The 24,129-nt window shown below is 45.2% G+C and overlaps 2 protein-coding genes across 2 annotated transcripts; one reads left to right on the forward strand and one right to left on the reverse strand.

The window, feature by feature from the left end:
• The first annotated feature begins 8,271 nt into the window (after positions 1-8,271).
• On the forward strand, positions 8,272-9,712 carry ENKD1 (enkurin domain containing 1). Its single transcript, XM_082244186.1, has one exon. It carries the CDS (start codon positions 8,341-8,343, stop codon positions 9,427-9,429), a length of 1,089 nt encoding a protein of 362 aa, XP_082100312.1. The 5' UTR covers positions 8,272-8,340; the 3' UTR covers positions 9,430-9,712.
• A 12,646-nt stretch (positions 9,713-22,358) lies between these two features.
• Positions 22,359-23,914, reverse strand: LOC309544558 (uncharacterized protein; the record flags this gene model as incomplete). The annotated part of the gene is made up of 2 exons (XM_082243464.1): positions 22,359-23,235; positions 23,586-23,914. The coding sequence occupies 2 exons, from the start codon at positions 23,912-23,914 to the stop codon at positions 22,359-22,361; spliced, it is 1,206 nt and encodes a 401-aa protein (XP_082099590.1).
• Positions 23,915-24,129: the final 215 nt, after the last annotated feature.

Consider the following 24,129-nt stretch of genomic DNA (forward strand, 5'->3'; position numbering starts at 1 on the left):
AGATCAGGCACTGATGTTGGACAAGAAGGCCTGGCTCGCTGTCTCAGCTCTAATTCACCCCAAAAGTATTCTATCAGGTTAAGGTCAGTCAAGTTCCTCCACCCCAAACTCGCTCATCCATGTCTTTATGGACTTTACTTTGTGCACTGGTCCAAATCATTTGGTGGGGGTTGGATTATGGTGTGGGGTTGTTTTTTAGGAGTTGGGCTTGGCTCCCCAGTTCCAGTGAAGGAAACTGTTAAGGCGTCACCATACCAAGATAATTTGGACAATTTTATGCTCCCAACTTTTTGGGAACAGTTTAGGGATAGCCCCTTCCTGTTCCAACATGACTACGCACGCACCAGTGCACAAGGAGAGTTTGAGGTGGAGGAGCTTTACTGGCCTGCACAGAGTCCTGACCCAAACCTGATAGAACACCTTTGAAATGAATTAAAGCGGAGACTGCGAGGCCTTCTCGCCCAACATCAATGCCTGACCTGACAAACGCGCTTCTGAAAAAATGGTCAAACATTGCCATATACACACTCCTAAACCTTGTGGACAGCATTCTCGGAAGAGTTAAAGCTGTTATAGCTGTAAAGGGTGGGCCAACTCAATATTAAACCCTACAGACTAAGATTGGGATGCCAATAAAGATTATGTGCGTGTGAAGGCAGGCACCCCAATACTTTTGGTAATAAAGTGTACATGATCCACACTTCCTTTGTGTTCCCCAGGCCTGGAGGAACGCACACGCACGTCTTCCAGCCTGGCGGTGCTGTGATTCGATCCAGCACAGATCAGTTAACCGCTCCATTAAAGATCATGTGCATGTAAAGGCAGACATCCCAATATGTTTGACATTATAGTGTATAGTGTGGCAAGTTGGGGAATTTGTAGCTCATTGGTATCGCCGAACAGTTTGTTTACTCCATGCTAAAAGTACATTTCAGGGCTTTTTCTGTCCACTTTTTTTTTAAAAACAAAGCAAAAAGTTCACAGTTGAAAAGTTTTCCCATGCAGGGGTTCTTATCTTCAATGCAGAAAAACATAGAATTCAGCCTTGTGGCTCTCTTTGCAGCTTCACTGCTTAGGACTCCTGCCTTTGTCCTCCAGACCATCACACACACAGTCCCAGTGCTTGTGCACAAAACGCTGTACCTTTGTCAGCTGGACTGTTTCTACTGCAGCTCCCAGTTGCTACATCATTACAGGCTCAAGCCTTTGTCTGTTCTGACATGGACAGTATGGTGCATTGTGCACCTCACAGCTCCCTTCACACACTGGCCTCCTGGGGGGGGGGGGGGGGCATTGACCTCTAACTCTGTCTCTAACATAAACCCAGCACACACCTGCATCATTATTGTGCCTGTTTCCTGCAACATCTGCCCTAGACTTCCATTTCAAACAGTGGCACAGGCTCAAACTGCCACAATATATATATAAATATATTCAAATTATAACCTGACCTCTGTTCTCAGTTGCATAAGTTGCTTAAGCCAGGCATAGATGCTTCAGCAGAGGCCAGCCGAGATTCAAACCATCTATGGGCAGGACTGAATATACCCATGTCAATTCATTGATTGAACAACCAGAGTGTCAGATCTTCGGCATGCGATTATTACCATACAGCGGTTTAACAGGACAGGTTCCATACCCAAGAGTGCTGGAAAATAATGGTGGCCACACAAAATATTGACACTTTGGGCCCAATTTGGACATTTTCACTTAGGGGTGTACTCAATTTTGTTGCCAGAAGTTTAGACGTTAATGGCTGTGTGTGGAGTAATTTTGAGGGGACAGCAAATTTACACTGTTATACAAGCTGTACACTCACTACTTTACATTGTAGCAAAGTGTCATTTCTTCAGTGTTGTCACATGAAAAGATATAATAAAATATTTACAAAAATGTGAGGGGTGTACTCACTTTTGTGAGATACTGTATATTCCTCAATAGCCACAAAGAATGTAAATCAAATTTATGTGCACCAATTTTGCAAACCCAGATACAGTACAGTAAAACCTTGGATTGCGAGCATAATTCGTTCCGGAAGCATGCTTGTAATCCAAAGCACTCTTATATCAAAGCGAATTTCCCCATAAGAAATAATGGAAACTCAGATGATTCGTTCCACAACCATTTACTCATAAATCCTTCAATTTATAGTCCATATAAAAAGATTATAGCATTGCGATAGGTTGTGTAACCATAAAATGTCCATCCACAAATAGCCGCTTCCACAAGGGGATTGGAAGCAAAATCCAGCAGGAGCTACAGGGTAGCAATATGGTTCCATTTAATGAAGGTACAACATTTAGCAAATCACATGGTTGATGAATAAAACAGGCACATCTAAGTATGCAGGCATCCAGGGTAAAGCTGTCCACATAGACTATCTTCTGCACAGCCGGCTGCTAGTCTGTGATCCTGACCGGGAAGACCACCCTGCAGTAAAGCGATCTGAAAGCGAGGGGCAGCATGGAAAGGATGACGTAGATGGCGGTGCAGAGGATGGTCCTATGTGGACAGCTTTAGCTTGGATGCCTGCATCCTTAGATGTGCCTGTTCCAATCATCAACCATGTGAGTTGCTAAATGTTGTACCTTCATTAAATTTAACCATATTGCTACACTTCGAGGCGCCTCTCTTCTCTTTTATACTCAGCTGTGACTTGAGGCTACTTGTATATCAAGACATTGCTTGTATATCAAGTCAAAATTTATTTGAAAATTTTGCTTGTCTTGCAAAGCGCTCTTAAACCAAGTTACTCTCAAACCAAGGTTTTACTGTATTTCCCTTGTAGAAGTAGCAGTGACATCATCAATTTGGTGCTGAGAGCCGAGCTATGGGAGGAAAGTAGCAGGCCCCACCACTAAAAGCAACATGTAGAAAACTACAGGGGGGCGGATACAAGACCAATCTCTCTGCAAAAGGAAAAAGAGCAGCAGTGACTGATCTTTATTACAAGCTCCTGCACAGAGGGCTAGTTCACCCGGCATTACTGCACAGATCTGTAAGAAGTACATAAAGCACACTTAGGGGTCTATTTATAACTCATTCATTGAACAAATGTCAGAAGCATTGGTGCTAGCTGTAACAAAGTTTCCCTGTACTTTTTCTGAGAGATTAATTCTTGTATCTTTAGCTCAGTATCATCATCTAGGGGTCAAAATTCAGCATATTTTCTCATTGGGGTATTTCAGAACATGATACCACATTTTGGCCACTAGATGGGGCTAAGGATACAGAAATTAGTCTATTAGAACAAATAGTGGGAAATTTAGTTCAGCGTGCTCAAATGCTTCTGATATTCGTACATTTGTACAACTAATGTTTTACAAAAAGACCCACAAGTGTCAAATAAGAATACACATCTCCTGTATTTAGGAAATATTTTCTTAGCCGGGAGTTCAGCTTTAACTTAGTGGAGGATGACAATTAAAGTCACATTTCTGATGAAGCAGACTGGGGTGCAATTTAAATTTCAAATGATATGTTTATAGTAAATGTGCATGTTAAAAATTCAGCAGCTGCACCACTATAAAAAAAAACTGAGTGCCAAAAGTAAGATAAAGTAGTAGGCATATGATGTCCCTACTAAAGTTTTAAACAAATATACCTAACTGGTCTGAGCACTCAGAAGGTTATTATGCCAAGAATGATTCCTAGTCCTCTTTTTCCTTAGATGAAAAAAAAAACATTTTTCATTAGTGACCACTTGATGGCAGCAACAAACTGAGAAATGCCAATAAATCTTGCAAGGGGAACCATGATCTAAATGTGCTAGGGATCTGGATATCTTAGTAATATATATGCAAGGCAATTTTTGTTTTAGTAGGTCGTGTTGAATTATAGTTAGAGCCAAGAGAATCGGAGTAGGTGCCATGCCGGACAAACTTGAATACCGAGCCGTGATTAGGTTCCTCCATCTTCAAGAGAAATTTGCCCAAATAATCCATGAAGAGATGTCAGCTGTGTATGAAGAGGATTGTCCATCATATGAGACTGTCAAACGATGGAAGAGAGAATTCAAGTGTGGTCACACAAATATACAGGGTGTCCCAAGGGAAGGTCATCCGTCAACTGCCACACAACCAAGTGTGGTGAAGAAAGTTGAGCAGCTAGTGCTTGAAGATAGACGTGTGACTATTCATTTCTTAGCTAGGGAGGTGAACATTAGTAGGGTGACCACATTTCCAAACTGCCATTCAGGGACACCCCCCTTCCCGAAGGGCGGGTTTCATGGAAGAAAATTTTGCCAAGGGGCGGGGGTGTGCGAGGTGGAATGTAGTCTCTCGGTTGATGCGGAATTTATCAACAGGTGGTTTGTTGGGCGAATGGCAGGTATTAGCACTTTAATCAACTCGACACCATGTTTGATATGGTGTCAGGATGATCGAATCACATTATTTATATTACTGCATTGTAATATATACAGTAATGAAATAGTTCAACTCACCATAATGGAAAATCAGTAAAAACCCCGAGCTTGTCCCTTGCCACCAGATGCAGTGTGCCACTGTCGCCTGCCACCAGATGCAGCGTTTAAAATTTGTCCTGCTATAGGTTGCTGATCGCCGCCATTACTAGAAGAAAAAAAAATTCCATAAAAATATCCCATAGTTTGTAGACACTATAACTTTTGCGCAAACCAATCAATATACGCTTATTGGGATGTTTTGTATGATATTTGTAAAATATGTAGCAGAATACATATTGGCCTAAGTTGAAGAAATTTGAATTTTTACATTTTTTTTATTGGATATGTTTGAGGCCCCGTTCACATAGGGGCAAACCTACTTCGCACCGCGACCTCCGAGGTCGCGGTGCGAGCATAGGCGTGCGCACAGGGTGTGCCGGGTGTGCCTGGGCACACCCTAATCACCTAGGGCACATTAGCATTATCGCTCTGTTTGCCAGTGATGAGCTGGGAGAGATCTCCCTCCTACCTGCTCTGCCATAAGAGAAGTGCCACACACTTCTATTTCACTTTGCCAGCAGGGAGAGTAATGTACCGGGGCCATATACATGTAGGCAAACACATGCATGTGTATTTAAACTTTGGGGTGCACACCCTAATGCAATAGGCTGCGCACACCTATGGGTGCGAGCAGCGCGCCGCGACCTCGGAACGGCCGCCACGGACTTCATAACATTGAAGTCTATGGCGGTCGCCTCCTGGTCGCCCCAAAGAAGCCCCGGACCCTTTTTCTAAGTCGGAGCGACTTGTGTCGCTCCTATTAGAACGGGTCCGCAGCTTCCCTATGGGAGGCGACCTGCGAGGCGACCAGGTCGCCTCACAGGTCGCCCTAGTTTGAACCGGGACTTAAAGCAGAAAGTAAAAAAATATTTTTTTTTTTTCTAAATTCTCAGTCTATTTTTGTTTTTAGCGCATAAAATAAAAACTGCAGAGGTGATCAAATAACACCAAAAGAAAGCTCTATTTGTGGGAAAAAAAGAACATCAATTTTATTTGGGTACAGCGTTGCATGACTAATTGTCAGTTAAAGCAACGCAGTGCTGTATTGCAAAAAATGGCCTGGTCATTAAGGGGGTAAAACGCTCTGGGGCTGAAGTGGACAACAAGAACTGTCTCTATATAACAAGGACTGTCTCTATATAACAAGGGCTGTTTCTATATAACAAGGGATGTCTGTATAATGGACTGTTTATAACATGGACTTTCTCTATACATCAGGGAATGTCCTTACCAGACAGGGATTAGAACTACAATGATTACACTTGGTAGAGGGATGGAAGACATTAAAAAAAGGACAAAGGGGGTTTGTTTATAAAACAGGGACTGGAACTTTAATCAGGACAATGCCATACACAGTGGTGGGAGAGGAACTGGTCTGTGGGCCAGGCACTGTCTCTCTACCAGGGACCCTGTGTACTGTGACATACTGTGTATACAGTGGGTGAGCAGTCCTTCAGCATACAGCCAGTGTTGCCCCATGTCTCAGTGTAGCACACACACAGGCAGTAGACATGTACAGGGGTCAGTAGTGTGTAATGTACAGAGTGCAAGGGTCAGTAGTGTGTAATGTACAGAGTACAGGGGTCAGTAGTGTGTACGGAGTACAAGGGTCAGTAGTGTGTAATGTACAGAGTACAGGGGTCAGTAGTGTGTAATGTACAGAGTGCAAGGGTCAGTAGTGTGTAATGTACAGAGTACAGGGGTCAGTGGTGTGTAATGTAGAGAGTACAGGGGTCAGTGGTGTGTAATACACATAGTACAGAGGTCAGTAGTGTGTAATGTACAGAGTACAGGGGTCAGTAGTACAAAGGTCAGTGGCAGAACTACCAGGGGTGCAGCACTCGCACTTGCGACCGGGCCCTGGTGTCCCGCCACTGTGGGGGGGGGGGCGCTGACTTCTCTGGTTAGGTTACACTCCAGACGGAACAGGGACACTTGCTGCACAGCGCAGTGGACCGCCCACACAGTCTCCGCCGGGTCCGTGCAGCTGCGGGCTGATGAATGGGCATTCTGTCTGAGAGCCGATCTGCTGACCCAGTACAGTGATGGGGGAGGAGCTGCAATTGTGATTGGTTGTGATGCTGAATGAGGATGGATGTCACAGGAGACACGTGGAGCAGAGGGAGCCGAGAGAGACAGCAATGCAGGGGGAACCGAGTGCACACTGACAGCAAGTACTGTAAGTGTCACTGAATCCATTCCTTACCACCGCTGCTGATTTAATCCATCCCTAGCCATGACACCAATCCCATCTATCCCCCCCAGCCCTGACACTCACCCCCCCTCCCTAGTCCTGACACTCATCCCACCCATCCCCCCCCAGCCCTGACACTTATCCCATCCCCCCCAGCCCTAACACTCATCCCATCCCCCCCCTAGCCCTGACACTCATCCCATCCTCCCCCCCAGCCCTGACACTCATCCCACCCCCCCCCTCCCTAGCCCTGATACTCATCCCACCCATCCCCCCCCCTTAGCCCTGACACTCATCCCATCCATCCCCCCAGCCCTGACACTCATCCCACCCCCCCCAGCCCTGACACTCATCCCATCCATCCCTAGCCCTGATACTCATCCCATCCATCCCCCCAGCCCTGACACTCATCCCACCCCCCCCAGCCCTGACACTCATCCCATCCATCCCTAACCCTGACACTCATCCCATCCATCCCTAGCCCTGACACTCATCCCATCCATCCCCCCAGCCCTGACACTCATCCCACCCCCCCCCCCAGCCCTGACACTCATCCCATCCATCTCTAGCCATGACACTCATCCCATCCGTCCCCAGCCATGACACTCATCCCATCCGTCCCTAGCCATGACACTCATCCCACCCCCTCTCCCCAGCCCTGACACTCATCCCATCCATCCCTAGCCCTGACACTCATCACCCCCCCCCCCCCCCCCAGCACTGCCGCTCATCCCCCTTCCCCACCAGCACTGCCACAATTGCATGCTCCAGGGTTCCCATACAGCCACCTGCACACCTGACTAGGAGGGGCGACATATAAAGGAACCAATTTTCTTCATTTTCCTCCTGCAGCCTTTCAGCTGCTGCAGGAGGAAAATAAAGGGGCTCTATTCCTCTATATATCACCCCTCCTATCCACCGCCTGCTGCCCCAAGCTATTGTGCCCGCAAAAAAAAAATGTAAAAAAATAAAATTGTGAAAAAATAAATAAACTGGTAAAGAATAAAATAACTAAAATAAAAAAAAATAATGACACCAGTGGCTGAACTACCAGGGTCCCAAAAGTTGCACTTGTGACCGGGCGCTAGCATTTTGCCAACGGCTGGGGGTCAGGGGGGCCCTTTATGGTGTCTTGCACCCGGGCCCGGAAGGTTCTAGTTACGCCTCTGACATAGGTCACAGACTAGTGCACAGAGTAGAAGCAGAGATGACCCATTCCTCCTCCCATGCCTATATCCCCCACAGTCCTGCTGTCCCCACCAGCCTCATACAATGAATGGAATATAAACGGATCTTATATAAAATAAAAATCCGCCTTTTTATCACAATGCACAGAGCAGTCTCTAGCTCCAGTCCTGATGACATTAGATTCAGCCCTCCATAGGCATGCTGCCTATTATTATTATTATTATTATTAGACAGAAATGGTGCAGGGTCTGAGTGAATTCTTTTCATACATCACTTACTAGTGAGGGAACTCGGCCCACATACACACAACTACAACTCCCAGGACCCCCCGCGGCGGAAGCGGAAGTGTCGGTCACTATGGAGATGAGCGTGGCGTGATAACCGTTTTCGGTAGTTGTGATAGTGAGGTCAGAGTTCTCCGTGGATCGGGTGGAGGTATCAGACTTATCTCGGTGTATATCAGAGGAGGGATCACAGCGGGCTGACCGGCAATATGTGTGAAGGAGCTTCCAGGATTTCGGGCCCCATCCCTCCGGATCCCACTCTCTTCCCAGACTGCTACAGACGACCCGAGACGGCCCGGGGGAGGCTGGAAGGCACTCAGCTCAAGCTGGATTTCCTATCTGGCCCCCTGGCTCCAGACCCCACCTTATACCCCAAATGTTACACGGCCCGGCCTGCCCAGCCTGCACCCAGAATCCGGCCCAATGCCCGGGAAATTCTGGATCGGGGCCAGAGTGGAAGCGTGGGGGTCCTGCTAAGACTGGAGGGCATCTCCCTGCACGGCCAGCAGCAATCATCCCCTCCAAGGAAAAACAAGGACCATGGTAAAGAGAATGTACGCAGGATGAAGGAGATCCAGAAACGCTTTCGGGAGAAGGAGATGGACCGGGAACAGGGGGCACCCAAACCGGTCAAAGCTCTCTGGAAGTCCTCTAAATACGAGAACATTGAGTCCAAGGTGAAAGCTAAGCTTCAGGAGCCCCTACCACCACCACCTCTCAACAGCAGTCCCGCCAGCTTCCTCAAATCCCATTCCCGCTGTGGTTCTGGGTTACCACCCAAAAGACCTGGCTCACCAGGGCCTAGCCGACCTCCCAGTGCCAGGGACACTATGGAAATACATGGCTCCAGCATTGACTTTGTGGCCCACAATGCTAGAAACGCTAAGAAGGTGCAGATCAGGCGCTCCAGGTCCATGCAAACATTAAATGAAGTGCTAGAGGACAAACAGCGGCAGCAGAAGGAGTACGACCACAGGCAGAAGGGGCATGTTCCCCAGTATCTTCAGGATCTGAAGGAGCAGTGGCGTAAGGAGAAGGAGGAGATGAAGAAGCAGGCCCCTGACCCCTCCATGCCTCCTGGTCACACCAAGATGCCAGAGCAAGAGAGGCTGCAGACCCTCAATAAACTCAAGGAGACTCAGGCCCAGCTGACCAAGGAGTTGCTGATGCTGCCAGTTCGGGCAGATACCTTCAGCATCCAGAACCGGCGCACAGAGCTGGACAAAAAACTTTCTGAACTTGAGGAGGCCATCAAAATCTTTTCCCGTCCCAAGGTTTTTATTAAGATTGACACCTAAAAGAAATCTGTCATGAGAGAAATATATAGATGCAATGGCTGACCTAACCTTCTGAGAATGCACATTGCCTGGCTGCTCTGCTGATGCTTTGGGTTGAATGTGTTTCATCACCGACCTGGAACAAGTATATTATCAATAATTTCTATTTTTATAGCTCTTTTCTCCCTGGGGACTTAACGTGCTTTATCTGCTGGTGGGGAAACCATCTTTAGCATGCTCACCAGAATGCCATACTAGGGCCAATTTTAAACAGATGGACAGGATCAATTCCCTTTCCAGCATATCTTTGAGTGTGGAAGGAAACTCATGCAAACTCCATGCAGTCCTGGTTGGGATTCAAACCAAGAACCCCAGTGCTGCAAGGCAAAAGTGCTGTCCCCTAAGTCACTGTGGTGAGATCAGGATTCTAACTTCCATTTGTTTCACACTTGTTTTGGGTCTGTGTTAAAGCCAAACAAAAACAGACAACTGGCCTTTCCAGAAGGTTGCCAGCTCCATAGTTCTTTCCTGACTCTGTTATGTAAGTCGCCAGGACTGCCGTTATCAGACGCCTGATATTTTTTCACAATCGGATGGCTGTCAGATTGTGAGCACAGCACCTCACTCCAAATGACCTTGTCAGAAAATTCTATTTCTAGGCAGTGTTGGAAAATATTATTATAAGGTCAACTTTCTATCCCTTGATTTACAGCTAAGAGTTGAATCATCAGATTACTTATACAGTAAAACCTTGGATTGAGTGCCGGTTCACACTATAGCGTGTGTGGCGATCGCATGTAATATCGGAGCGAACTTCATTACATGCGATCGGTTGTGCAGTGTGAATTCAGCCATACACTTTGTATAGCTAAATTCGCACTGCACCCGCACAAAAGTCGCACATGACCCTTTTTTTCAGCCGCATCGGGATCGGATCGCACAGTGGTTCACACTTGTGCGATCCGATCCTGTGCGAACTGTCAGATCGCACTGCGATATGCGATCAAACTGGGGATGTCGTTAACATTTCATTGACACCCCCAGCGTATCGCATATGGCAGTGTGAACTGCCAGATGTGCGTTTGCGATGCGGGAACAGGCTGCAAATTCACAGCCTTCCCGCATCGCACAAGTGTGACCCGGCACTGAGAGTAACTTGGTTTGAGAGGGATTTGCAAGACAAGCAAAATTTTTAAATAAATTTTGACTTGATAAACAAGTGATGTCCTGATATACAAGTAGCGTCACGTCACAAATGAGTATAAAAGAGAAGCGAGGCGCCTCGAAGTGTAGCAATATGGTTACATTTAATGAAGGTTAAACATTTAGCAACTCACATGGTTGAGGATTAAAAGAGGCACATCTAAATAGGCAGGCATCTGGGGAAAAACTGTCCACATAGACTATTCTCCACACCGCCATCAATGTCATCCCTTCCATGCTTCGCTCCACGAGTGCTTCAAGCCTCGCTTTCAGATCACTCTACTGCAGGGTAGTCTTCCCGGTCATGACTGCAGACTGACGGCAGTGAGAACCAGCGGTGTGGAGGACGGTCTATGTGGACAGATTACCCCGGATGCCTGCCTATTTAGGTGTGCCTGTTTTAATCCACAACCATATGAGTTGCTAAATGTTGAACCTTCATTAAATGTAACCATATTGCTACACTTAGAGGCGCCTCTCTTCTCTTTTATACTCTGTAGCTCCTGCTGGATTTTGTGTTCAATCCCCTTGTGGAGGCTGCCATTTGTGGATGAGCATTTTATGGTTACACAACCTATCACATTGCTATAATCTTTGTATATAGACTATAAACTGAAGGACTTGTGGAACGAATCATCTGAGTTTCCATTATTTCTTATGGGAAAATTCGCTTTGATTATAAGAGTGCTTTGGATTACAAGCTTGTTTCCAGAACGAATTATGCTCGCAATCCAAGGTTTTACTGTATTCAGTTATTCTATACTGTTACATTCACATAACATTTCTGGTAGGTTTAGATACTGTAAACTGATTTTCTACAATATAAACAAAACAAGGGTCCTTTCACACGGGCCTTCCGCCAGGCAGACTCCATTGTGCTCAGCGGGGAGCGATCCGCCGACAGCTCAGTCTCCGCTTACTTTACAGAGACGGAGCTGTGAGATCCCCACTCTCCTCTATGGGAGATCGGGTAAAAATGGACCGCCTGTCCGTTTTTATCCGATCCTCCAGACGGATGGAAATTAGGGTTTCCATCCGTCCGAATTTCACGGACACATCAAATCGGAGAGCAGTGGGTGTCAGCGGACATGTCACGGATGACAGCCGCTTCTCCATAGAGGTGCATGGAGCATCCGATCAGGTCCATCTGAAAAACTGATGGACCTGATTGGAAATCTTGTGTGAAAGGGGCCTTAGACCAGGGCTTGACAAATTTGCCTGAAATCTAGGAGCCAGCTAAAAAAGTTAGGAGCCAGGTTTTTTTTTTTTAAACTAAGTGCCGGTTCACACTCATGCGGCTGCGGCGATCGCATGTAATATCGGAGCGCACTGCTCCTTCATTACATGCGATCGGCTGTGCGGTGCGAGTTTAGCCATACACTTTGTATGGCTAAATTCGCACCGCACCCGCAGCAAAGACGCTCAGGACCCTTTTTTGCAGCCGCATCAGGATCGGATTGCACAGCGGTTCACATTTGTGCGATCCCATCCTGTGCGAACTGCAAGATCGCACTGCGATATGCGATCAAACTGGGGGTGTCATTAAGATTACATTGACACCCCCAGCGTATCGCATATGGCAGTGTGAACTGCCAGGGGCGCGCTTGCGATGCGGGAACATGCTGCGAATTCGCAGCCTTCCCGCATCGCATAAGTGTGAACCGGGGCTTACAACCAAGCTTTATTTAATAAAACGGATACTAAATTTACAAATAAATACGACTAGAACTCCACTCTCTTCTATAGCGCAATTGGATGGAAACAGACTGTCTGTCTCTTTCCATCCGATGCCATCTGATCCGATCAACGGGATGGATAGAAAATAGAACCACCATCCGTCTGTTTTTGGCGGACAGGATCAGATGGCGGCAGATTACTGCTCCATAGAGGAGACTGAAGGGTCCGATCAGGTCTGCCTGAAAAACTGACAGGCGGACCTGATCAGACAGCCCGTGTGAAAGGGGCCTTCGGCTGTGGTATGGCGATGAGGGGAAAAAAAAAAAAAAAAAAAGAAGATTGATATTATATATATATATATATATATATATATATATATATATATATATATATATATATATATATATATCAATTTTTTTTTTTCTTTTTTAAATAAGAATTGGAAAAAAAAAACGTATTTTTTTTTAATAATTTAAAAAAAAAAAAAGAAAAAATTATTTAATTTTTTTTACATTTAAAAAATAAATTAATAATAATAACCACACTCCCTGTCCACTTACCTTTAAGCAAAGGTAACTGGACAGAGAGATGAAGCCTTAAAAAAACTTTCCTCTCATTTCCTCTTTGGAAGGAGATGGAAAGGCATTAAGAACATGCATTACTCCCGGCCACCACAAGAGGGCGCCAGTTCCCCTAGCCTTTCTCATCTCACAGAAGAAGGCCGAAAAGCCGGGGCCTCAATTTTTGGACAGCGCGGAAGTCCGTGCACTCGAGGAGAAGGTGGGGGGCTCAAAAGGGACAGGACACCCTATGCAGGGCACCCCAGGCGCCAGGTCGCTAATTCTAGTCGCAAATGCGACCTGGCGCCCGGGTTTGTCGAGCCCTGCCTTAGACCTCCTTCTCTCCTGTGAAGCAGCATACAAAATACACAGGGATTGATTTACTAAAACTGGAGACTGCAAAATCTGGTGCAGCTGTGTATGGTAACCAATCCGCTTCTAACTTCAGCTTGTTCAATTTAAGCTTTGACGAAAAAAAAAAAATCCTGGAAGCTGATTGGTTTCTGTGCTCAGCTGCACCCTAGATTTTACACCCTCCAGTTATAGTAAATCAACCCCACAGTGTAATCCATGGCACTAATAAAGCTGAAGGAAGAACACGCAGGGGTCTGAACAGTGCCACTAGAATGCTGTGCATTTTATGCACAGTTTCGCATGCATTTACCCGCACCAAAAATGCATAAAAATGAACGGGACTTTAAAAGCTGTATAGACATGCCTACTATGTCTTTTTCATGTCCCGGTTTTGTAAGGCCTCATTCACAGAGTCGCATAGGGCCATACAGCACACCAAAAAGCCTGATTTCTGCGCGAGGAGTCGCAGGTGTTTGCATACAGTTACAGGCCTTCTGTCCAATTCAATGGCAGGCACCACAGCTGTACGCACATCTGAGCGCTTCCATTCGTACAGAGATAGATGAGAAACCCTGGACGTAAACTGTCTGTGTCCAGCGCTGCTCACCCATCCCAGTTCACGTCACTGCTCAGATGTACTCGTAAATTCGTCCAATCACGGTGGAGCCTGTCAGACTGTCAGTGATTTGTATACCAATGCCTGTGACCTCCAGCCACAGAAATCTTGCTGTTTGTGAAAAATATGTCTCAGAGTCGGGAGAAAGATGAGGAGTAGAGTTGGACAGCAAGATGTATTTTCTTATGTTCGCAGTCTGTGTGTGCAGCTGACTAATTTGTATATACAGAAAACGGGGATGTGTATATATTTTCTCAGCTGTCTCAATTTTTTTTATTTTTACAGAAATGGGAGAGATGAGGCTTTAGATTAAATTAAATTAAAAAAAAAAAAACCTGTTTTGCTATGATGTGTAAAGATTTGACTGTTTGAAATATAATTACTATTTATTTGTAATATTTTGCAAATTGCTTTGCAATTAAATTAAGAAAATCTAGTGCAAATATAAATGTTACAACTCTACTTATGTACTCTGACTTGCTTTACTTCTCTATGAATTGTTGTCATACCAGTCAGTATTGTGCCAATGGAAAGTGCTTATTTTTGAAAATCTTACATCGGTGGTCAGCTTACTTTAAAGTGTAAATTCACATTTTCAAAAAAATAAATAAAAAGTGAACTGACACACTAAAACTGTAAGGCTACGTTCACCTGTGGGCGTAGCGGATCGCGGGCAGAATCACCGTGATTCTGCCCGCGATCTGGAAATCACTGCAAATCGCAGGACGCATGTGCGTTGCCCGTGATTTGCAATGGCATCCCAAACGCTGTGCGATGTTGCCGCGATTTCTGCCTGCTGAATCACGGTAACATCGCACCAACAAAATCGCAGGACCCACGACGCCCCAAAGAAGCTCTTGTACATTTTTTGGGCGTTGTGCGTCCTGCGATTTTGTTTGCGCGATGTTAGCGTGATTCGGCAGGCGGAAATCGCGGCAACATCGCACAGCGTTTTGGGTGCCATTGCAAATCACGGGCAACGCACATGCATCCCACGATTTGCATTGATTTCCTGATCGCGGGCAGAATCGTGGTGATTCTGCCCGCGATCCGCTGCACCCACATGTGAACGTAGCCCTAAGTGGTTCTAAGGTCTGAAAGTTTTATATCGTAAAGTGGTTGTAAAGTTTTAAGGTTTTTCACCTTAATGCATTCTATGCATTAAGGTGAAAATCCTTCTGCAGCTCCCCCTTTTTTTTTTTTTTTCTTACCTGACCCTGATCTGATCCAGCGATGTGCATGAGCCCAGTGGCTCCAGCCACTGTCGCTCTCCTCATTTGACAGATTGATAGCAGCAGGAGCCATTGGTTCCCACTGCTGTCAATCAAAAGCTGTGACGCAGGGGGCAGGACTGAGTCCTGCTGTTTGTGTCAATGGATGCAGCAGTGGCACTCAGGAGCGAGCTTGCACGGGTGCCCCCAGGGAAAATAGATTTCCGTGGGGGCACCTGATAAAGAGGAGGGGTCTGGAGTGCTGGGGGGGAAACTCGAGAAGAAGAAGATCGGGGCTACTCTGTTCAAAACCATTGCATAGAGCAGGCAAGTATGGGCATGTTTGGTATTTAAAAAAAAAGAACATTTACAACCACTTTTAAATGGTTGTAAAGGCAGAAGATTTTTTTTTTTTATCTTAATGCTTTCTATGCATTAAGAAAAAAAACCTTCTGCCTTCAGCTGCCCCCTCCCCAATCACCCTCTAATACTTACCTAAGCCCCATTTCCATCCAGAAATGTCCATGAGTGCCTTGGCCATCCAGGACTCTCCCTTGTGATTGGCTTAGACACAGCAGCGGCGCAAATTGGCTCCCACTGCTTTAAAAGTTAGTTAGCCAATGAGGAGACAGAGAGGGTGGGGCCGAACCACGGATCCCTGTCTGAATGGACACACAGTGCTCTGGCTCCGCTCGGTGCCCCTATAGCAAGCTGCTAGCTGTGAGAGCACTCGCAGGAGGGAGGGGCCAGGAGCACTAAAGAGGGACCCAAGAATTGGAGGATCTGGGCTGCTCTGTGCAAAACCACTGCACAGAGCAGTTAAGTATAACATGTTTGTTATTTTTATAGAAAAAAATGAGATTTTACATTTACTGTAATGCATTTAGGTAAAAAACCTTCAGCCTGCAGCCCCCCCCCCCCCCCTTCTACTAATCTGAGCCCCATCTCTGTCCAGCTCCATGCACTGCATGTAAGAAAAGAATGCAAGGAAAATAACAAAATTTACATGTTCCACACAGAAAAAAAATATAAGATCAGAGGTCTAATCACATGCAATACAGAGGGGTTGTGTATGCCCTCTAATGTACTTGTGGATATCCAATATATAGGAAGAACTAAGGGGTAGTTATCCAAAAGAATTTATGTACAAACCATATCCTATGATTTCAAAAACCACAGTGTGTCCAATCATTTCTGCACACATACCACAACAGAGATCCCTCAGGATTGCGATTCTGGGGTTTAGAAAAATATAAAAAAACTTTGGCGAGGGAATAATAAAATTAAGTCAATAATCCAACAAGAATGGAGATAGGTTGAATTACAGACTATGACACCTAAGGGAATGAACATCAAATCTTGATTTCAATTGTTTTATCAGTGATTTTTTACAAGCGGCTGTTATGTATTTATCTTTTATGCCCCATAAATGTAATATCACATATATGATTGTAGGTAGCTTGAGGGTTAATGCGGGTAGGGGGGCAACAATAGTATATCCTGCTCACTACATGGAGTGATAACATGGAGCATAAGGATTTTCCCACTCTGACCACTAGATGGAGTAACATGGGTGCATACATATGGGAAACACTAAGAGGTTGTAAACTCTGATTTTTTTTTTTTTCACCCTGCAAGAGAAAGACATAATGAGCTAGTATGCATTGCATACTAGCTCATTATGCAATACTTACCTTAGAACGAGCCCCCGCCGTGCTGCTCACTCACCTCTATGACGGGCGACATGTCCAGTCGCCGTCTTCCGGGATCGCGGTATCCGGCCATCTGATTGGCCGGAGCCGAGGTGACGTCACTCCTGCGCACGCGCACGAGAGCCGACAGTCACGGCACGGGACTCTGAAAGAACGGCACGAGCGGCCGTTCCTTCAGAGCGAATGCGCCAGTGACGTCACTGGATGCATGTAAGGTAAATATCTCCTAAACGGTACATGTTTAGGAGATATTTACAGTACCTATAGGTAAGCCTTATCATAGGCTTACCTATAGGTACAAGTTGTAGAGGAGGGTTTACTTCTTCTTTAAGCTTACATTGTTCTATATATTTATATACATATATACATTTTCTATATATTTTTCTATATTCTAAAGCCCATTTTTACATACTAAAGGCTATATCTCTCTTCTCTACAGAGGTCCAGTTTTTAAACGGTAGTAAACCTCGCTTGTTAATTTTTACCTACAGCTAAACCTATAATAAGGCTTACCTGTAGGTAAATTAATATCTCCTAAACTTGCACCGTTTAGGAGATATTCACCCTGAATGCAGCCAGTTACGTCACCGACACATGCGCTCTGAAGGTCCGGCATATGTTCCTGGACCTTCATATCTTTGTGCCAGAACCGAAGGCTCCTCCGCGCATGTGCAGGAGTAACGTCATTGCAGCTCCGGCCAACCACATAGCCGAAGAGCGCAAACCTGGGGGAACATGCCAGCCCTCTCAACGGTGACAGTACAGCGCTGGAGGCCTCATGCCAAGGTGAGTATTTCATAATGTGCTAGCAAGCGATGCATACTAGCAATTTATGCCATTGCCTCGCAGGTGTTTTTTTTTTTTTTTTTTTTTTTTAAACATTCGCTGTTTACAACTGCTTTAACCATGTTCTTTTTTATGCAGGTCGAATGTTATGTGGAAAAGTATTCTTTATGGTTACTGATGTGTTTGGTTATAAAGAAATGTTCATTGGTCACTATGACAAAGTGGAGGGGGATAACAACAGTTCTTATTGTGCTTACTAGATGGAGTGATAGTATGGAATATTAGCATTTCCCTATGCTGACCACTAGATGGGGCAGCACGGGCTTAGATAGGGAATACACTGAAGATGTCATCTTTTCTTTTTTTTTTTTTTTTTAAATAGGTGTTTCATTTTAACAATGTTACTTTTATGCAAGCTGGATATAATGGTAAGAAAGTATTTAGTACTGCCATGGATTGGTATTTGTGATATGAAGTGAAATGGTGTAATGTTTTATTAGTTGCTAAGATAGTCTATAGCAAAAGTAGTGAATTAAAATTAAAGGAGGTCTGGGAACTAAAAAATGTTTCCGGCCAAGGTCCGAATCACAAGTCTGTGCCATGAAAGATTGTCCGTTTCCTTTTTATGGCGCAAGCCCTGCTCTCTGGCACTTTTCTTACTGTTTGCTCCACACACTCTGGTAATACTCTGTAAATGTAAATGTCCCCAGTAGTGTTCCCCCCTTACATCAAGTGTCCCTGCCAGAGTAATTCATCAGACTACCCCCATAAATCAGTTGCCACTGTCAGAGTATCCCCTTACACCAGGTGTCTCCCATCGGCGTGCCCCTTACACCAGGTGTCTCCCATCGGCGTGCCCCTTACACCAGGTGTCTCCCATCGGAGTGCCCCTTACACCAGGTGTCTCCCATCGGAGTGCCCCTTACACCAAGTGTCCCCATCACAGTTCCCTCTTGCATCAGGTGTCCCCATCACATCAGGTGTCTCCATCAGACTACCCCCTTAACATAATGTGTGTCCATCAGCGTTTCCCCTTAACGCGCCCATCAACGTGCCCCTTTAACATAAAATGTGCCCATCATCATGCCCCTTATTTTATGTTAACTTTTTGTTCTGCCCATCAGAGTGCCCCTTAACATAAAATGTGCCCATCAGCGTGCCCCTTAACATAAAATAAGGGGCATGCTGATGGGCACATTTTATGTTAAGGTTCACTCTGATGGGCATATTTATTTGTTAGGAGGCACTCTAATGGGCACAACAGATGTGCCCATCAGAGTGAATCTTAACATAAAATGTGCCCATCAGAATGCCCCTTGTTTTATGTTAAGGGGCACACTGATGAGTACATTTTGTTGTGCCCATCAGAGTGAACTTACATTAAATATCCCATCAGTGTGCCCCTTTCAGCAGAGGTAACAAGCTGCAGGGGGCGAGAGCTGCGCTGGGAGTCTTGCTGAATTGGGTGGGATGCGCATATCACATCATACCTCGTGGCCAGCTAAGTGGAAACCGGGAACCGTGTGATAACATCATTGGTTGCACAGACACCAGCAGTTCCAGCTACCAATGATTGCTGAGCGGAGGAGTGGGGATGTGGCACTGTACACTGGCAGCCTGACGGTCCAGACAGGAGCATTACTCGGTCCGTGTTCGGACTGTGGGCCACCATTTAACAATGGCTGGTCTATCATCACCAGTATATAATGCATGAGTAAGCACCAGGACCAGACACCAGAGGCAGTCACATTACCGTGACGACATGTGTTGGGGGGGGGGGGGCTGGGTGAAGTTGCCGAAACTGGAAGTGACACGGGTGCCTCTGAGCCCCACTGTCAGTTTGCTGTTGTTTTTAAACCTAAATGTAAGTGCTAAATATTTTAATAAATGCTTTTACACAACTTATTGCACCAGGTGTCCCCCATCGGAGTGCCCCTTACACCAGACTACTATGCAGTGGCAGGACCACAGATTTAAAGGGCCATACACCGGATTCTGTAAAGGAGCACAGGAGCCCTAATGCCTCGTACACACGCATCGATAGTTGGCCGTGAATTTTCGGCCAACGTCCGATCGGCCGATTTTCGGCTTGTTAGTATGATGCTTTCGACAACCGACTCCGACTTTTCGGCCAAATAAAATCTGGTGTGCAGGCTATAAAATTTTTGTTGGCCGTCAGCAGAACGGCCGATTGTTCCTCAGTCAGTACAGATTTCGGCCGACAAAAATGTGATGATCAGGACTGGGCATGTTAAGAGAAGAAAAAACACACGGAAAGTAAACCATCACATGACATCACTTCTGAAGTAGATTTTTGTTGGCCGAGAAAATTAGTGTGCAGTCTAGGCACATTCCAACCAACAAAACACAACTCTGGACAAAAGTCGGCCGATCGGTCGGCCGATAATCGTTGCGTGTGTACGAGGCTTTAGAGTGCAGAGGAGGAGGAGTTCAGAGGAGCCTATTTTTTGTTCCTGAGTGGGGAAAGTGTGATTTGACCTGGGTATGACCGGTCAATTGTGGAGGGGAGCGCAATATTGAACGGTAGTGGAGTCCCTGAACTGACTCTCAACTTGGATTGAGAAGGACACTTGAAGAGCTGCACAATAATTTTGTTTTTTAAATATATATATATATATTTTGATTTCAATATTTTGTATAACATGGTTTGAATGTGAGTAGTCTATCACCATACACTTACTACGGAGGAACACATTAAGGAAGTTTTGGATTGCACATATTTTGTTTATCACAAGAGACTATAATCACTATGCACATTGAGGGCTCTTTCACACGGGCGTTCCGTATGTCCGTTTTTCATTCCTTCCGATTGCGGATGAAAAACGGACATAATGCAAGTCAATGGTATTGCGGATGTCGGCGGATGTACATCTGCTAACATCCGTTTAGCGTCCGGTCCGCTCATGTCCTTTTTTTTTGGACGGAAGAGAACCCTATTTTTCCTCCGTAAAAAAAAACGGAACGGACGCAAAACGGATGTTAGCGGATAACATCCGCTGACATCTGCTCCGATCATATCCTTTTTTTTTTTTTTTTTTTTTTTTTTTTTTCAATAAAATACAGTATAATATCTAAACTTTGACCCAGGTAGTGGTCTAGGAAGTGACAACAACCACCAGTTACCACACCCCAAGTACCACACCCCAAGTAAATTTGGAATACAACCAGCAGTCATGGCCTGTGATGTGTCCCACGAACGGCTGATCTAACTAGTACATGCCAGGCCTGGCATTTGGGACAAACACTGCACAGAGTATAGCGACCGCATCACCAAATCCAGGCTGTGGGAGGAAATTTTCAAGGACGTGACCCCCAACTGGTCTTCATTGAGTGATAGGCAACGTCGCATACGTGGTAAGTGTATCTTTTGGGGGGATGTGAGGGTGGGGTTGTCATGCTGAGACTTGTGGTCCACCTAATTGTTACATATGGGTGGACTACAAGTCTCAGCATGCTAAAAGAGACAGGTGAAATGTAAAGTTATATTACCATATCTTTCACTGTTCGCTTGCTGAGACTTGTGGTCCACCTTTCTATCACATGTGTCATGTAATTAAGTTCATATTATCCATTTTTCATAGGCCAAAAAATCATCACGAGATGGAGGTCACAAAGGGACCGCTATAGGAGGAAACTCCACAATGAGGCTGAGGAGAGCAGAAGTGGGGCAGGAGTCAGAAATGCTCTCATTCCTGCGTAATGTAATGGACTTAAGGCCGTGAGTACTGAGCTGTCATTCTACGTAAAATGTAATCAATTTGAAAAGTAGGACAAATCATTTATCAATGTATTGTATTACAGCACCAGCTCCAACATTACAGAAACTGAAGAGGAGGGGGAAGACATCACCGAAGCAGAGGCTGACACAAGTGACCATGAATCACAGCCTCAAACTTCTGCACAGGTGTCTCCTCAACATGTTCAAGTCCGCACGCAAAGACAACATGTGTCCGTAAGTGAATTTTACCAAACCAAAGCCCCTATTGTAAACATTTAGTAAAGACAAATGTTCTAACAAATTTCCCTACTGTACAGGTTCCCAGAGCTTCTAGAGGGTCCCAAAGAAGAGGTGCGGCACCAACACCGATGGACACTGCCATGATGGGGTTCATGGAGGATACGAGGGCCATGCGTAGAGCTGAATCCATGGACCCCTTCCAAGACCCAAATAACTATGATGCTGCATTCCTTCGCAGCCTATATCATCATTTGGTCCAGACCCCCAATAACAAAAAATGGAGGTACAAATGCAGATATCACATGTAACCATAACATGTATAAGAGCTGCAATAGCTGGGGAACCCATACCTGAATACCATTTGCATCAAAGGCCAGTCCAGCATCCAATGATGCCGAGTACATCATCTGGCCATTATGGCTATAATCAATCCTAACCCCCTAACCCAATTCTGCCATATAATAGGATGCCAACCCATACCCTCCCACCATGTGGACCCCCATCCCATGCACCACCATTCACCCAGTCAAACCCCACCAGCAGCCAGGAAACGTCAAGCTCACAGGACTCCTACATGTCCCAGGCCCAAACATCTGCATCTTCCTCATCCACGCAGTTTGGGAATGCTCCAAGTCCCTATTATCACGACTTATAAGGTTGACTTTGGAGTTTGAATTTTCTTTTTTTTCATGTTAAAATCACACAAAGTTAAATGGTTGTTATGTGTGATGCTGTTTCAATAAAAAAATATTTCTGACAAAAAATTAGTTTTTATTCTTTTATTGAACAAATGGAAAATTAATCTTTTAATGAACAAAAGGAAAATAAGTGCAGTTACAATCTTTAAACAGATTACATATGGGCATACTGCCATGGAACCTCTCCTTCAGGGGACATGAAATAATCCGCGAATTTATCTCGTAGAGCAAGAGCTGAATGGTTCGGGCGCAGTCCACCATATTGCACAGAGGGCAAATGTGTTTCATCTTCATCATCCATGCTGAAGCCTTCTTTATCACGTACGATATTGTGCAACACACAGCATGCTTTGATCACTTCTTCGGCATTATCCACTTTAAGTTGAATGACACTATGGAAAATGCGCCACTTGTTTAAGATTTCAAATGTGCACTCAACAAACCTTCTTGCTCTACTCAGTCTGTAGTTAAAAATCCTTTTTTGGCTTGTTAGATTATGTTTGGCGTATGGCCTTAAAAGGTGACGTGAGAGGGCAAATGCTTCATCAGCCACAAAAACGTGAGGTATAGCTGGTCCAGATGTTCCTGGCAGTGGCTTGTCAGCAGGTAAGTTCAGACGTCCGTCTAACAGCCTTCTACCCATTGCGGATGTCCTGAAGACACGGGAGTCAGCAGAGCTACCATATGCCCCAATATCCACCATAACAAATTTATAGTTGCTATCACAGATAGCCATCAGCACCAATGAAAAAAAAAATTTGTAATTAAAATAACTGGAGCCTGATCCAGGAGGCATTCTAATCCGCATATGTTTTCCGTCAAGGGCACCAAGGCAGTTGGGGAATTGGGTCTTCATCAGGAATCCCTCAGATATTTGCAACCACACATGTGCATCAGGGACAGGCATTGCAATTGGTGTTAGCTCCTCCCATATGGCCTTGCAGGTGTCATGAACGATCATCGATATTGTGGAGATCCCCAATAGGAAATAATGGTTCAGACATGTAAATGTCTGCCCGGATGCAAGAAACCTAGGCATAAGGAAATTAGACAAGAATTAACGGAAAAGTACATTTTAGTTGGTAATTACATGTTATCTGACATTTGCCCCTTGAGTATTGGACACCACCCTCACCCAAAGTCAGTGAGTGGTAGCTATGCGATTGGCTAATTTTACATTAGTCTAATAAGGTGGCCAGTGAGTAAATTTAACAAGTATATTTTAATTTTTGGAAACGTATATGATGCCCTACGAAATATGAGGGCAGTGTGTCAGTTAAAGTTGGGGGGCTAGGTGGGTTGTAGTTAGCTTATTGAGAAACATTATTGCGACAGGAGAGTTGGGGGCCTCTTTATAGCATGACAACAGCAGCTGACTTACCTGAGAGTCACTAGCAGATGCTCCGCTGGCGGCACACTGCGTCTCATATTGGTGTCCATCCGCTGAAGACGTGGTAACAATTTCTCCAAGACAAAATCAAATGTCGTTACATTCATTCGAGAGAAATTGAAGAATTTAACCGGATACCGTCTCAAATCCGCATAGTGTAGGGAAAGAAATCCCTCAGAGGGCCTCTTCAGCATCATAGGATGAGCCCAATAGGTGCGACGTTTTCGCTGAACAGTCTTCCTCCTCCGGCTCTCCACTCCCCTCACATAATACAGGAGCATAAGGCATGTGACATCATCCCAAAAGCGGGAAGGGGCCATTGCTCGCTTTGATATAAATCACAAGAAAAGACACAGGAACACACAGGGGACACACTGTATGCACACTGAGTCATTCACTGGGACCACAAAGCAGCGTGGGAAACCCAATGCATGCTGGGGAACAGCAAAGATGCATGGGAAATTATGAGTCATAAAAAAAAAAGGATGAAAAACGGATATGAAACTGATGAAAAACTGATGGAAAATGTATAGAA

Source organism: Pelophylax lessonae (assembly GCF_965119305.1).
Source record: "Pelophylax lessonae genome assembly, chromosome: 1".
NCBI lineage: Eukaryota > Metazoa > Chordata > Amphibia > Anura > Ranidae > Pelophylax > Pelophylax lessonae.

Bases quoted from the DNA above. Each gene is read 5' to 3' on its own strand.
- ENKD1 (XM_082244186.1), top strand. From the start codon at position 8,341: ATGTGTGAAGGAGCTTCCAGGATTTCGGGCCCCATCCCTCCGGATCCC.